The 17,348-nt window shown below is 43.9% G+C and overlaps 1 protein-coding gene across 1 annotated transcript in view; it reads left to right on the forward strand.

Moving 5' to 3' along the window:
* The first annotated feature begins 5,697 nt into the window (after positions 1–5,697).
* tmem132e (transmembrane protein 132E) overlaps positions 5,698–17,348 on the forward strand; it is a 533,792-nt gene continuing 522,141 nt past the window's right edge. The window contains exon 1 of the mRNA XM_060847811.1: positions 5,698–5,761. Coding sequence (XP_060703794.1) covers positions 5,698–5,761 — 64 coding nt within the window. The remainder of the gene's footprint in view (positions 5,762–17,348) is intronic.

The raw sequence follows: 17,348 nt of genomic DNA on the forward strand, positions 1-17,348 counted from the left end.
GTGAAGGAATGGCGATGTAGTTCTAAGTCAGAATGACACATGTTGTTTTGTCACAATGTGTTTACTGCCCCTGTCTTTTTGGAGGTAGAGGTCACATATTTGGAAGCTTAAAGAAACCTTGGTGAGTTGTTGAAGTGTAGTTTGTCGATAGTATACACTGCTGCCACACAGAGAGTAAAATTTGAAGGAGGTGGATAGAGTACCAGTTAAGTGAGCTGTTTGTCCTGATTGTGTCGAGCTCCCTTGTGTGTTGTTGAAGTTACTCTCTTCAATAAAATGGAGACTGTCCTTTCATACTCATGACCTGTGCCTTGCAGATGGTGACCAGGCTTAGGGGAGTTTGAGTTACGCCACTGCAATTTTTTTCAGCCTCTGAATGGATCATGCAGCCATACTTTCTATGGCTAGTCAAGTTCACTTCTCAAATATTGTAACCCCTGGATGATCGAGGGCTCATTAAAAACGGTGATGCCATTGAAGGTATTGCGTACCGGAGTTGGGAGGTTATGTTTCGGCTGTACAGGACAATGGTTAGGCCACTTTTGAAATATTGCATGCAATTCTGGCCCCCTTCATATTGGAAGGATGTTGTGAAACTTGAAAAGGTTCAGCAAAGATTTACGAGGATGTTGCAAGGCTAGGAGCATTTGAGCTATAGGGAGAGGCTGAATAGCCTGGGGTGGTTTTCCCTGCAGTTTTGAAGGCTGAGGGGTGACCTCATAGAGGTTTATAAAATCATGAGGGACATGGATATGATAAATAGACAAAGTCTTTTCCCTGGGGTGGGGGAGTCCAGAACTAGAGGGCATAGGTTTAGGGTGAGAGGCGAAAGTCATAAAATGGACCGAAGGGGCAACTTTTTCATACAGAGGGTGGTCCATGTATGGAATGAGCTGCCAGAGGAAGTGGTGGATTGCATTATTTAAAAGGCATCTGGATGGGTCTATGAATAGGAATGGTTTAGAGGGATATGGACCAAGTGCTGGCAAATTGGACTTAATTAGGTTGGGATATCTGGTCGGCATGGACAAGTTGGACTGAAGGGTCTGGTTCCATGCTGTACATCTCTGACTCTATGACCTGTGGAACCAATCTAAAGCCCAATTATCCCATTTTTATCCATATGCCTATCCAATGACCTTTTAAATGTCCTTAAAGTTGGCAAATCTACTACTATTGCAGGCAGTGCGTTTCACCCCCTACTACTCTGAGTAAAGAAGCTACATCTAAAATCTGTCCTTTATGTATCACCCCTCAATTTTAAGCTATATACCCTTGTGCTAGCCAACACCATCGGAGGATAAAGACTCTCACTGTCCACACTGCCCAACACTCTGATTATCTTGTATCTCTCAATTAAGTCCCCTCTCAGCCGCCTTCTCTCTCACAAAAACAGTGTTAAAACCTTTCCTCATAAGACCTTCCCTCCATACCAGGCAACATCCTAATAAATCATCTCTGAATCCTTTCCAAAGCTTCCACATCCTTCCTGTAGTGTAGCTACCATAACTAAGCAATACTCCAAAGCCGGATGCACCAGTGTATTGTACAACTGCAGCATGACCTCATGGCTTCGAAATTTGATCCGTCTACCAATAAAAGCTAACACACCGTATGCTTTATTAACAATCTTATCAGCGTGGGTGGCAACTTTTAGAGGTCTATGTATATGGACACTGAGGTATCTCTGCTCATTTAACTACCAAGAATCTTACCATTAGCCCAGTACTCTTTGTTCCTGTTGCACCTTCCAAAGTGAATCACCTCATATTTTTCCACATTAAACTTAATTTGCCACCTCTCAGCTCAGCTCTGCAGCTTATCTATCCTACAACATCCTTCAGCATTATCCACAACTCTATCAACCTCAGTGTTGTCCACAAATTTACTAACCTACTCTTCTGTGCCCTCATCTAGGTTATTCATAAAAATGACAAACAGCAGTGGTCCCAAAACAGATCCTTGCAGTACACCACTAGTAACTGAACTCCAGGATGAACATTTCCTGTCAATCACTACCCTCTGTCTTCTTTCAGCTAGCCAACTTCTGATCCAAACCGCTAATTTATCATTAATCCCAATCCTCAATATTTTGTGCAATAGTGTACTATGGGGAACCTTATCAAACGCCTTACTGAAATCCATATACCTTACATCAACCATTTTATCTTCATCCATCTGTTTGGTCACCTTCTCAAATAACTCATTAAAGTTTGTGAGGCAAGACCTACCCTTCACAAATCATGTTGACTATCCCTAATCAACTTATTCCTCTCTAATGATTATAAATCCTATCTCTTATAACTTCTTCCAACACTTTATCCACGATCGAAGGAAAGCTCACTAGTATATAATTGCCAGGGTTGTCTTTACTCTCCTTCTTGAACAAGGGGACGACATTTGCTATCCTCCAGTCTTTTGGCTCAATTCCTGGAGACAATGGCGACATAAAGATCAAAGACAAAGGCTCGGCAAACCCCTCCCTGGCTTCCCAGAGATTCCTAGGATAAATTCCATCTGGCTCAGGGGACTTATCTGTTTTCATGCTTTCAAGAATTGCGAACACCTCGTCCTTGCTAACATCAATCCTGACTAATCTAGTAGCCTGTATCTCAGAATTCACCTCGACAACATTGCCTTTTTCCAGTGTGAATGCTGATGTAAAATATTCTTTTATCGCTTCCCTTTAGCCACTATAGCTATATCTATCTCTGCCTTGAAGAAACAATGCTGTAGATGCAACCACCTTCTGTGGTAGTGAATTCCCGAGTCACCACTCTGGGTGAATAAATTTCTGCTCATCTCAGTCCTAATAGTTCACTGCTTTTCCTTAAATGATGACCCCTGTTTTGGGAATCCCCCATCATGGGGAACATCTAACCTGTCTAGCCTTGTTTAGAAATTTGTAGGTTTCTATGAGATTCTTCCTCAACCACCTTCCCCCTCACACTCCCAACTTATTCTTTTGAGTGAATACAATCCTAATTAACACAATATCTCTTGATACTTTGGTCTTCTTTTCCCAGGAATCAGTTTGGTGTACCTTCACCTTCGATAAAAGTATCCTTCCTCAGATTAGGAGACCAAAACTCCCTCTCATTAAATTCTGTGTTTCTCATCATTTCTGGTGCATTATTTCTGTTCTCCTTTGTGAAGGCCAGAGTGAAATATGAATTCAGTTCATCAGCCATTTTCGTGTTCCCCATTATAACTTCCATTTATCACTGTACGGGAACTGCATTCATTTTCACCAATTTTTTTTTCATTCTATAGCTGTATAAACTTTCAAAATCAATTCTTATGTTCCCTGCAAGCTGACTGACTACCTCTACTTCTCCCTTCTTAATCAATTCTTGGGTCCTCTTTTGCTGACCACCGAACTGTTCTCAATCCTCAGGTCTATTGTTTTTTTTCTTGCCAACTTTTATGTCTCTTTTTTTCAACTACTACTATCTCTAATTTTCCTCAGGTCATTATTTAGCAACTGTTTTATGTCAAACAGGAATAAACAATTTTTATGGTACACCCATTTGTTATTGGAATGTTTGCCATTGCCTATCCACTGTAATTTGTTTCAGTAACTTTTTCCAATCCATCATAACTATCTTATCACTCATACCATCTTAGTTCCCTTTATTAAGATTCAGGACCTTAGTTTCAGAATCAACAAGCTCACTCCATCTTGATGAAAAGTTCTATCACATTATGTTTGTTTATCCCTAAGGAGTTTCTCACAATTACATTACCAATTATTTCTTTCTTATTGCATATTACCCAGTCTAAGATCACCTGTTCCCTTGATAGTTCCTCAGTGTATTTGTCCAGAAAATCGTTCCGTATACACTCTTGCAATTCCTCCTCTCTGCTGTTATGACTAATTTGCAGAATAAAGTCACCCATAATTACAGATATTCCTTGTCATCATGCAGCTGATTTCCTGTTTAATGCCATTCCCAACATCACCACTACAATTTAGCAGTTTATATACTACTCCCACTAATGTTATTTCCCCTTGATACTTGTCAACTTTACCCACATAGATTCTGCATTGTGTGATCTTATACCAGTCCTCAATATTGTATTTATATCACCTTTAACCAGCTACTAACTTTTCCATTTTGTCTATCCTTCCTAGATGCTGAATACCTCTGATGTTCAGTTCCCCTCCCTGGTCACTTTACCGCCATGTCTTTGTAATACCAACTATATCATACCCGTTTTTGTGATTAACTCATCCACTTTATTTCAAATGCTCTGTTTCAAATCTTTTTAATTTGGCTTGTCTAATTCCCACTTTTTTTCCTGTGCCTTGTTTGATGCTGGCCTTTGATTCCTCTGCCTATGACTTCTGTTATTCTCCTTTCTGTCTTTTTCTCTTGTCCGTGATTCTCCTTCCACTACCTCTTTGCACAGGTTCCCAAGTCCCTGCTAATTAAGTTTAAACTCTCCCCAACCAATCTAAATACACCCCTAGGGCATCAGTCTTGGTCCTACCCGTTGTAACCTATCCAACTTGTACTGGTCCTATCTCCCCCAGAACTAGTCCTACTGCCCCAGGAACCTGAAACCCTCCCTCTCACACCGTCCTCCCTCTCACCATCTGTTTAGCCATGTGTTTGCCGGATATATACTGCTATCTCTGATCCAACCAACATATTAGAGACAAAAACAACTGCAAATGCTGGAATCCAAAGCAGACAAGCAGGAGGCTGGAAGAATGCATCAAGCCAGGCAGCATCAGGTGGAGGAGAAGTCAATATCTCTGGTATAACCCCTTTTTCAGATTGGAGGTGGAGATGGGGGAAAGGTTGCGGGGGGGGGAGGCGGGAGGAACAGTCGGAGTGGTCAGGTAGTGATAGGTGAATACAGGTGATGGGTATGACTGTAGTTGGTCAATGGGAGGAATGAATCCAGTTGATAGGTGGATTGGAAGAATGGAAGGGACGAGGTGGGGGATGGGTGGTAAGGTTATTTGAAGTTGGAGAACTCGATGCTGAGTTCTCTGGGCTGTAGTTTGCCCAGACAGAAGATAAAAGTGTTGTTCTTCCACTTTGCGGTTTAATTCACTATGGCAATGGAGGAGGCTGAGGATGCACATGTCAGGGAGGAAATGGGAAAGGGAATTGAAAGAGTGGTGATCAGGAGGTCAGGCTGGCCAGTTGTCCAATACCATGTCTTACCTCCCTCTTGTCCAAGACCCCACCATGGCCCATTAGGCCATTATCACCTGTACTGTCCGTGACCTCATCACCTCCAGTGATCTCCGCTCCACCGCCCCCAATTTCATAGACCTCAGCCCCACACTGCCCAGTTCTACCTGTTCCCCAAAATCCTCAAACCCAACTACCCCAGCTGACCCATTTTCTCTGCCTGCTCCTGCTCACTGAACTAATTTCTTCCTACCTCAACTCCATCCTCTCCCCCTTGGTCCAGGCATATCCCACCTACATCCAGTAAACAACCACAGTCTTCACCTCATTGGAACTTCTAGTTCCCTGTGCTTCATCTTCTTCTTCACTGTGGATGTGCAGTCCTTTATACGCATCCATTTCCCACAATGACAGCCTGCAGGCCATTGGTTTCTTTCTCTCCAACAGTTCCCTCCACCAATACCCTCCTCCACCTCACGGAATTAGTCCTCACCCGCAATAACTTTTGCTTAAGCTCTTCCCATTTCCTCCAAATCCAAGGGTGGCCATGGACACTCGCATGGCCCCTAATTACGCCGACCTCTTGGCTACGTCGAACGGCACCCACATAGGTACTGTTCCTCAACTCTTCCACCCTTACATTGATGACTGCATCAGTGCTGCATCCTGTACCCAGGCTGAACTGGAGCAATTCACCAATAGACCAAGTGATTATGAAGGCAGGATGAAGTTATTGGCAATCTCAGACACCACTTTCACTTTTCTTGACATGTCTGTTTCCATCTCCAGCAACAATTTACAGACTGACATTTACTATAAACCCACAGACTCCCATAACTACCTGGACTACATCGCCCATCCCATTTTGCCAATTCCTCCATCTCTATCGCATCTGCTCTGACGAGGAGAAGTTTCACTCCCAGGCATCCCAGATGCCCACCTATTTTAAACAATGTGCTTTTCCCCCATTCGTCATCCAGATATTCCTCCACCAAAACTCCTCCATTCCCCCACCTCCCACCACCACCACCACCAAACATAATAAAGACAGGGTCTCCCATGTCCTCACTTTCCACCCCACTAGTCTCCGCATCCAACGTATCATCCTCAAACACTTCTGCCAACTCCAACTGGACCCCACCACTAAGAATATCTTCCCCTTCCTACTTCTCACTGCCTTTCGCAAGGACCATTATCATTGTCCCTCCTTGACTTGTGCCACTCTCCCCAGCAATGCCCCAGTAGCTTCTCCTACAGCGTAAAAGTTGCAAAACATGTCAGCACACCACCTCCGACAGCTCCATTCAGGGCCCCAAACAATCCTTCCAGGTGAAACAGCAGTTCACCTGCCTCTCGTCCGACGTGTCCATCCTCAGCCTCCTCCATTGCCATAATGAGTCAGACTGCAAATTAGAGGAACAGCACCTTTTCTTCCGCCTGGGCAGAAGATACAGCCCAGAGGACTCACAATGACTTAGATTATAAAGAAAGATGAGATTTTTCTATAACAGAGGTCGCACAAGAACGCAACCGTTGTGTCATAGAAGAACTACCTGTATCTGTTTTTTAGGGGAATGACCACATAGGATTTCTGCACTGCACGCTAGTCTTCTTACTCTGTCTGATGGTCACCTAAACCTTTTCTGTCTTTGTGACTACCTGTGTATGCATGTTATCCTTGATTCTTTCAGTTTCACAGATGCTGCTCAGTGTCCCCTGATATCTCTGCAGCTTTGAAACTCAAGTCTTCAAGGAGCTGTAGCTGGAGACACTGGAAATGTTCCCAGCTTCCCACGTAGAGCAGAAGGAGCACACCACAATTTTGAGCTCTATTACCATGATTTATCCCATTAATTGAAACCTGGAAAATGCTTAATATCAAATAATATCAATTACTCTCTGGCCCTCTACTGTTCCTCATTACTACCGAATTCTTAGTAACTATAAAAAACAAGATCTTTTAAACTATAAGTGGTAACAGTTGCAAATATGGACCTGACTTGACCTACTTCTTGCTAATCAGCTTTCTATGACCCTCTATTCCTGCAGTAGGGTAAGACTACTGTGGTTTTCCTGTGATGTCATTTTTGTTTCTTCCAAATAAGCAGGATACCTAATCATAAGGTTTAAGTCTATGGAACTGCTATAGATTTAGAACAGTTTTGGTGGCACAGACTCAACGGGCCAAAGGCATTCTTCAGTACTGTATGATTCTATGATTCCATAGTTTTCCAGTCCTCTATTAGGCCACATTCCTCAGGATGTATTTTCTAATGGGAAAGAGACTTGCCCTGACAATCCTTTCCTCATATGTCAACCATATAAATTTGGTATGATCCTGCTAACTGTGCAAACTTGATGCTGAAATAGTGAACATCAAACCCTTTTGGTCTGGGGTGGACAAGGTCAGAAGTCAGATGACACCAGATTATAGTCAAACAGGTTTATTTGAAATCGCAAGGTTTCAGAGTGTTGCCCCTTTGTCAGGTAAACCCATCATGTGAGGCATTTGTTACAGCCAGACCTGGGAGACGTTCAAATTGTTAAGTTCCTGGGTGAGGAGGGATTAACTGGCTCCCTGACTTTACCCAACTATCCTTTCAGTTGGTTGCAACAAGGCTAATTTAAAAACAGATCCCTTTTCTTGTCGATACCTTTTTTTCCAGATGCAAATGAACTTATGCTTTAGAAGGAATCAATTTAATCAGGCTTTCTTGAAATAACATTGAATGTGTTAATTAATTACCAAACATATGAAGAATCAATATATATTACAACTAGGAGGTGATGCCAAAAGGATAAAGTTGTAAAAAATTATATCTAGATTAGTTTCTGCATTGTTCATAAAAAGCAGATAGTTGAACATCATGACCATTGCAGTGGAGATGACCAGCAGTATTGACATTGATAGTTAATAGGAGGAGAAAGTGAGGTCTGCAGATGCTGGAGATCAGAGCTGAAAATGTGTTGCTGGAAAAGCGCAGCAGGTCAGGCAGCATCCAAGGAACAGGAAATTCAACGTTTCGGGCATAAGTCCTTCTTCCTGAAGAAGGGCTTATGCCTGAAACGTTGAATTTCCTGTTCCTTGGATGCTGCCTGACCTGCTATGCTTTTCCAGCAACACATTGATAGTTAATAGTCAGTTTCACAACATTTACTTTGCAGCTTGGTTGAGATTCTATAGTTCTGATTTCTTTCAGCTTTCAGTGTGAGCAAGAATCTTTTGTCCTATTTTCATTTGTCTGACTGGATACAGAATTGGCTGACCGAAAGAAGACAGTGAGTGGTAGTGAATGGAAAGTATTCTGCCAAGAGGTCAGTGACCAGTGGTGTCAAACAAGGACCTGTTTTGGGCCTCTGCTCTTTGTAGTTTTTATAAATGATTTGAATGAAGAAGTGGAAGGATAAGTTTGCTGATGACAGAAAGGTTGGTGGTGTTGCAGATAGTGTTGAGGGCAGTTGCAGGCTACAACAAGACATTAACAGGATGCAGAGCTGGGCTGAGAAGTGACATATGGAGTTCAACTTGGATAAGTGTGAAGTGATTTATTTTGGAATATAGAATTTGAATGCTAAATACAGGGTTAAAGACAGGATTCTTGGCAGTGTGGAGAAACAGCAGGATCTTGGGGTCCACATACATAGATCCTTCAAATTTGCCACCCAAGTTGATACGGTTGTTAAGAAGGTGTGTGGATATTTGGCTTTCATTAATAGTGAGATGGTGTTTAAGAGCCACGAGTTTTGCTGCAGCTCTATGAAACTCTGGTGAGACTACACTTAGAATATTATATCCAGTTCTGGTCGCCTCCTTACAGGAAGGATGTAGATGCTTTCTAGAGTGTGCAGAGGAGATTTACCAGGATGCTGCCTGGATTGGAGCGCTTGTCTGATAAAGAGAAGGTGAGGGAACTAGAGATTTTCACATTGCAGAGAAGAAGGAAGGGAGGTGTCTATCAACAAACACATTGACTTGGCTCGCATTTACCACCCCTTAAGAAAAAGAACAGGAGATGACATCACCATAGGACATGATGTCACCACAGGAAATGACATCACCAACCCTAGAAAACTCTAGCATATAAATAGAAAGTGGGCTACACCACCAGTGTTTCATTCGGCGGCTCACTGAAGATGTTACTTAGTATGGTGACCAAATGTCTAAAAACGAACCTTCCAGCTCAACGAGCAAACCTATATCCGGATTGTGTAAACTCTGGAACAAGCTGAACGCTGCTGCTTTTAGATCTGAAGTGTGCTCAGACTACTTCAGATTGTCCTGGAGGGATAAGATAGCTCAAAAATTTGCAGTGGTGCAGCTTGCTATTTCATGTTGCTAATGTGTAATGGAGGCATGAGTGGTAATTGCCCCTCACAGGATGCTGTGTCAAACCAAAAAGACAATGTTTGTCATACAAATGAGTAATGTGATAATTAATGGATATTCAGGATCTGGATGCAGTCTGTTTAGCATTTGTGATGTGTTTGAGGATGATGCTCATTTGATTATGTACTTGCTTATTCATAGGTATAATTGCTGAATCAGATTCTGACATCTGCAGCTAAGAAACAGCTGGTACAACAACAATTTTTCAAAATGAACCACTGTTTAGCTAATGTTTTAAACAGGAGATGAACATCAAGATAAATTGAAATTAAAAAGACTGTCCAAGACTGTTACCATGGCTGCTTTACAGCCATAATACAGACACCTGAGGAGTCAGTATGTTGGGCACCACCTCAAAGTCTCAGATGGCCTCCTCGTTCCATGATCGCAACTTCTCTTCCCAGTGGTTGACAATGCCCTCTAGTATATCTCCTCCACTTCATGCACCTCTGCCCTTGAACCTCATCCCTCCCAACGCAGCAAGGACAGAATCCCCCGGTCCTCACTTTCCATCCCACCAACCTCTGCATATATCACATCTTTCTCTGCCACTTCTGCCACCTCCAAACGGACCCCACCACTAAAGATATATTTCCCTCCCTATCCCATCAGCGTTCTGGAGAGATCATTCCCACCGTGAACTCCTCATCAGATCCACGCCCCCACCAACCCACAGCCCACTCATGGTACTTTTCCCTGACACAGGAGGAAGTGCAAAACCTGCGCCCCCACCACTCCCCTCACCTCCGTCCAAGGTCCCAAGGAATCCTTCCACTTCCGTCAGATGTTTACCTGTATCTCTACCAATGTCAACTTTTGCACCCAGAGTGATTGGGGAGACAGCCCGCCTTCTTGTGGATTGTTTCAGAGAACATCTCTGGGCTCTTTCCCAGCAGCACACTTTCGACTGTTGGGCAGTGTGGAAATATGCAGCGCACTATATAATTAAAGATTTCCATAGGAGCAGAATTACATCAGTTGGCTCACCAAGTTAGCTCCATCATTTGATCATGGCTATATTTCTCAATCCTATTCTCCTGCATTCTCCCTGTTACCATTGATTCCCTTACTAATAAAGAAAACATCTATCTCTGTTTTAAGTACACTCCATGATTTTTTTTAGATTAGACTTACAGTGTGGAAACAGGCCCTTCGGCCCAACAAGTCCACACCGACCCGCCGAAGCGCAACCCACCCATACCCCTACATTTACCCCTTACCTAACACTACGGGCAATTTTTTTTTAGCTTGGCCAATTCACCTGACCCGCACATCTTTGGACTGTGGGAGGAAACCGGAGCACCCGGAGGAAACCCACGCAGACACGGGGAGAACGTGCAAACTCCACACAGTCAGTAGCCTGAGTCGGGAAATGAACCCGGGTCTACAGGCGCTGTGAGGCAGCAATGCTAACCACTGTGCCACCGTGCCTCCACAACCTTCTGCGACAATGAGTTCTACAGATTCACCAACCTCAGGCTGAAGAAATTCCTCCTCATTTCAGTTCTAACAGGTTGTCCTTTTTTTCTGAGGCTGTGGCTTTGGGTCGTAGTCTGACCAACTGGTGGAAATGTGTTCATTAGTAATCATTCATTTTTACTTTATCCAGAGCTTTCAATATTCTGTAAGTTTCAATGAGATACTCCCTCAACCTTCTAAACTTCATTGAATACACTCCTAGAGTCCTCAACTGCTCCTCATGTGATAAATACTTCATCCCCAGTATTGTTCTTGTAAACCTCCTCTGCACCCCCTCCAAAGATACGGAGTCCAAACTGCTTAAGATATTAAGTATACGTTTTGGATACTTGTAGGGGGGATGACTTACCAGGGGTAAGCAATGAGGTTCAGGCCTCTGGCACGGAGCCTGTCCCCGTTGCTCAGAAGGGAAGGGTGGAGAAAGGTAGAGCGATAGTTATTGGGGACTCAATAGTGAGGGGCACAGATAGGCGGTTTTGCAGGGGCGACAGAGACTCACGATTGGTATGTTGCCTCCCAGGTGCAAGGGTACGTGATGTCTCTGATCGTGTTTTCCAGGTCCTTAAGGGGGAGGGGGAGCAGCCCCAATCGTGGTCCACGTTGGCACCAACGACATAGGTAGGAAGAGGGGTGAGGATGTTAGGCAGGCTTTCAGGGAGCTAGGTTGGAAGCTCAGAGCTAGAACGAGCAGAGTTGTCTCTGGTTTGTTACCCGTGCCACGTGACAGTGAGTCGAGGAATAGGGAGAGAGAACAGTTAAATGCGTGGCTACAGGTGCAGGAGGGAGGGATTCCGGTTTCTGGATAACTGGGGTTCTTTCTGGGGAATGTGGGACCTCTATAAACAGGATGGTCTACACCTGAACCTGAGGGGCACGAGTATCCTTGGGGGGAGGTTTGCTAGTGCTCTTTGGGAGGGTTTAAACGAACTCTGCAGGGGCATGGGAACCTGGACTGTAGCTTTAGGGTACAGGACCTTGAGTGTAGGGAGGTTAGGAACATGGCATCGATCTCGAAGGAGGTTGCCTGTAAACAGGAAGGTGGCTTGAAGTGTGTATACTCCAATGCCAGAAGTATAAGAAATAAGGTAGGTGAACTTGCAGCGTGGGTTGGTACCTGGGACTTCGATGTTGTGGCCATTACAGAGACGTGGGTAGAACAGGGACAGGAATGGCTGTTGCAGATTCCAGGGTTTAAATGTTTTAGTAGGGTCAGAGATGGGGGTAAAAGAGGGGGAGGTGTGGCATTGCTTGTCAAGGATAGTATTACAGCGGTGGAAAGGACGATGGAGGAAGGCTTGCCATCTGAGGTAGTTTGGGCTGAGGTTAGAAATAGGAAAGATGAGGTCACCCTGTTAGGAGTTTTCTACAGGCCTCCTAATAGTCAGAGAGAAGTAGAGGAAAGTATTGCGAGGATGATTCAGGAGAAGAGTGAAAGTAGCAGGGTGGTTGTTATGGGGGACTTTATCTTCCCAGATGTTGACTGGGAAAGCTATAGCTCGAGTTCATTAGATGGGTCGGTGTTTGTCCAATGTGTGCAGGAGGGTTTCCTGACACAATATGTAGATAGGCCAACAAGAGGTATGGCTATACTGGATTTGGTTCTAGGTAATGAACGAGGCCAGGTGTTAGACTTGGAGGTAGGTGAGCACTTTGGGGACAGTGACCACAACTTGGTGACTTTTACTCTCATGTTGGAGAGGGATAAGTGTGCACTGCAGGGCAAGAGTTATAGCTGGGGGCAGGGAAATTATGATGCGGTGAGGCATGACTTAGGATGCGTGGATTGGAAAAATAGGCTTCAAGGGAAGAACACAAATGATATGTGGAGATTGTTCAAGGAACAGCTATTGGGTGTCCTTGATAAGTATGTACCAGTCAGGCAGGGAGTAAAGGGTCTTGTGAGGGAGCCGTGGTTTAATAAGGAATTGGAATCCCTTGTGAAAGGGAAGAGGGCGGCCTATGTAAAGATGAGGCGTGAAGGTTCAGTTGGGGGGAATTGAGAGTTATAAGGTAGTCAGGAAGGATCTAAAGAGAGAGCTAAGAGCAGCAAGAAGGGGAAATGAAAAGTCCTTGGTTGGTAGGTTTAGGGAAAACCCAAAGGCTTTCTATAGGTACGTCAGGAAAAAAAGGATGACTAGGGTAGGTATCGGTCCAGTCAAGGATAGTAGTGGGAAGTTGTGCGTGGAGGCGGAAGAGATTGGAGAGACACTAAATCAATACTTTTCGTCAGTATTCACTCAGGAACAGGACACTGTTGCTGATGTGAATATTGAGTCACAAGTGATTAGAATGGATGGCCTTGAGGTATGTAGGGAAGAGGTCTGGGGAATACTGGAAAGGATGAAAATAGATAAGTCCCCTGGGCCTGATGGCATTTATCCTAGGATCCTCTGGGAAGCTAGGGAGGAGATAGTGGAGCCATTGGCCTTGATTTTTATGTCGTCGTTGTCTACAGGAATAGTGCCAGAAGACTGGAGGATAGCGAATGTGGTTCCCTTGCTCAAGAAGGGGAGTAGTGATAGCCCTAGTAACTATAAGCCAGTGAGTCTCACTTCTGTTGTGGGCAAAGTCTTAGAGGGAATTGTAAGGGATAGGGTTTATGAACATCTGGATAGGAATAATGTGATCAAGGATAGTCAGCATGGTTTTGTGAAGGGCAGGTTGTGCCTCACAAACCTTATTGAGTTCTTTGAGAAGGTGACCAAGGAAGTGGACGAGGGTAAAGCAGTAGATGTGGTGTATATGGATTTTAGCAAGGCGTTCGATAAGGTACCCTATGGCAGGCTAATGCAAAAACTACGGAGGTATGGCATTGAGGGTGCATTAGAGGTTTGGATTAGGAATTGGCTGGCTGGAAGGAGACAGAGGGTAGTAGTTGATGGTATAGGTTCATCTTGGAGTGCAGTTACTAGCGGTGTTCCACAAGGATCTGTTTTGGGACCATTGCTGTTTGTCATTTTTATAAATGACCTAGAGGAGGGGCTTGAAGGCTGGGTGAGCAAGTTTGCGGATGACACAAAAGTCGATGGAGTTGTGGACAGCGAAGAAGGATGTGGCAGGTTACAGCGGGATATAGATAAGTTGCAGAGCTGGGCAGAAAGGTGGCAAATGGAGTTCAATGTAGCTAAGTGTGAAGTCATTCACTTTGGTAGTAGTAACAAGAAGATGGATTACTGGGCTAATGGTAAGCTACTTGGTAGTGTGGATGAGCAGAGAGATCTTGGTGTCCATGTACACAGATCTCTGAAAGTTGCCACCCAGGTAAATAGTGCTGTGAAGAGGGCATATGGCGTACTGGGCTTTATTGGTAGAGTAATTGAGTTCCGGAGTCCTGAGGTCATGTTGCAGTTGTATAAGACTCTGGTGCGGCCTCATCTGGAGTATTGTGTGCAGTTTTGGTCGCCATACTATAGGAAGGATGTGGAGTCATTGGAACGAGTGCAGAGGAGGTTTACCAGGATGTTGCCTGGCATGGTAGGAAGATCATATGAGGAAAGGCTGAGGCACTTGGGGCTGTTCTCATTGGAGAAAAGAAGGTTTAGGGGAGATCTGATAGAGGTGTACAAGATGATTAGGGGTTTAGATAGGGTTGACAGTGAGAACCTTTTTCCGCTAATGGAGTCAGCTGTTACTAGGGGACACAGCTTTAAATTAAAGGGTGGTAGGTATAGGACAGATGTTAGGGGTAGATTCTTTACTCAGCGGGTTGTGAGTTCATGGAATGCCCTGCCAGGAGCAGTGGTGGACTCTCCCTCTTTATGGTCATTTAAGCGGGCATTGGATAAGCACATGGAGGTTATTGGGCTAGTGTAGGTTAGGTCGGCTTCGGTCGGCGCAACATCGAGGGCCGAAGGGCCTGTACTGCGCTGTATTTTTCTATGTTCTATGTTCTATGTAAATACATTCTGACCAGAGGCTTAAACAAACTCAACAGTTCATCTCTGCCTTTTGTATTCTAGCTTTCATGAAATCAATGTTAGCATTGCATTTGCTTCCTAAATGCCAACTAAACCGACTTGTTAACCTTAAGCAAATTCTGAATTAGAACTCCTAAGTTGCTTTGTGCTCCCCATTTAGAAAATATGGCATGCCTCTATCCTTCCTACGAAAGTGCAAAACCTCGTAGGAGGTTTTCCCACATTGTATTCTATCTGTCATTTCTTTGCCTATTCTCCTAGCCTATCCAAGTCCTTCTGCAGCTTCCTCAACAGTACTTGTCCCTCCACCAATCATGTGTCGTCTGAAAACTTAACAACAATGCCCTCAGTTGCTTTATCCAGATTGATAATGTATCACGTGAATAGTTGTGGTCCTAACACAGATACCTGGGAAACTCCACTAGTCACTGGTTGCTATCATGAAAAAGATCCCTTTGTCCCTCCTGTCTGCCTTCTGGCACTCAGTAAATCTTCTATCTGTGCCAGTAACTTGCCCCTAAAAACAATGGGTGCTAATCTTATTCAGCAGCCTCCTGTGTGGCACTTTGTCAAAGCCCTTTTAGAAATCCAAATGCATCAAGTCCACTGGCTCTCCTTTGTCTAACCTGCTTGATATGTCAAAGAATTCTAACAATTTTTTCAGGCGTGACCTTTGTTGATGAAGCCATGCTCACTCAGTCCTATTTTACCATGCACTCCCAAGTACTCTACAATCTCATCCTTAATAATGGACTGTAAAATCTTATTTAAATCATGTCAAAACAACCAGTCTCTAATATTCTGGTCTCTGCTTTCCTCCCTTCTTAAACAGGGTTGTTAGATTAGTCAATTTGCAATGTTCTGGGACTCTCCCTGACTCTAGTGATTCCTGAAAGATCATCAATGCCACTACAATCTTCTCAGCTATCTTCTTCAGAACTCTGGGGCATTGCCCATCTGGACTGGGTGGTTCATCTACCTTCAGACCTTTGTTTTCCGAGCACCTTCTCCTTCATGAGGGCTAGTATCTTTGCTCCTGACTGTCTTGAAGTTCTAGTGCGTTATTGGTGTTTTCCACCATGAAAGCTGATACAAAGTACCTATTCAGTTCCACCACTATTTCTTTGTTCCCCATTACTACTACTCATAAAATTGAGATCATAGCCTAAAATATGTGTAAGGTCTATGCATATGCAAATATAGAGACTCTTTTCCTGAAATTAATTGCTCACCAATTACTGCATCTGCAATGTGGAGAGTATTCTCAGTTGTGTGGCAGCAAATCCATTGGCTGTTAATTGGTGATTCTCAAAGACATTGAGATTTCCAAAGGAAGTTACTAACCTTTTTTGCTAAACTTATTATGTACTCAAATATCTGAAATAACTGATCTCCTATTTTCCTATGCCTAACAACTGTCTGTGTGGAGTTTGCACATTCTCCCCATATCTGCGTGGGTTTCCTCCCATGGTCAAAATAATGTGCAGGTTAGGCGAATTGGCCATGCTAAATTGCCTATAGTGTTAGGTGAAGGGATAAAAATAGGGGAATTGGTCTGGGTGGGTTGCTCTTCAGAGGGTTGGTGTGGACTTGTTGGGCCGAAGGGCTTGTTTCCACACTGTAAGTAATCTAATCATCCAAAGATGTGTAGGTCAGGTGAATTGGCCATGCTAAATTGACCATACTGTTCGGTTCATTAGTCAGGAGTATATATAGGGTAGCGGAATGGGTCTGGGTGGGCTACTCTTCGGAGGGTCGGTATGGTGTTGTTGGGCCGAAGGGCCTGTTTCCATACTGTAGGTAATCTAATCTAATCAATCTTCAGCTGGAGCTTTGTCTGGTCTCCACAGTATTCCAATAGTAAATGGAAACTGGCAGACCAACGTTTGTGTGGTTCTGAACTAGCCAGAATCTTTTTGGTCCTATCAGGTTGGCTGTGAATTCAGAAGAATTCAGAAAAATAATTCTGTCAATAGTCAAATGCTTTCTCACCTCTGAACAGTCTTCCTGGATGCGGGTAGTCAATCTGCAGAATTGTGTTCATTTATGGATTGATTTGGAGCTAGTGATGGCATTTTCTAAGCAGCAATTGAACCCTAAATTGAGGACCAAGCCTAGCAGATGCCTGGATGTGATTTGCTAACAGCTGACTTGGATGCCCTTGAGGCCTCCTCTTAATATGCTCCCATCGCCACAGATGGACCATAAAGTGGACCATAACCATAAAGTCCGCTAAAGTGGACCATAACTGCTGCAACAAGCCATCATTTTGGAGGGGCTCCTCAATAGGGGTGGTGTCATGGCTGTGACCACTATTTCAAACCTCTTCAGAGGGTGCCTAAAGATGGATTTGTCCTCAGGTTCCCTCTTTGTACTGTTTCAGATTTTAAAAATTTGGTCATTTGTGGGATATAG

This window comes from Hemiscyllium ocellatum, chromosome 31, assembly GCF_020745735.1.
Source record: "Hemiscyllium ocellatum isolate sHemOce1 chromosome 31, sHemOce1.pat.X.cur, whole genome shotgun sequence".
Lineage (NCBI taxonomy): Eukaryota > Metazoa > Chordata > Chondrichthyes > Orectolobiformes > Hemiscylliidae > Hemiscyllium > Hemiscyllium ocellatum.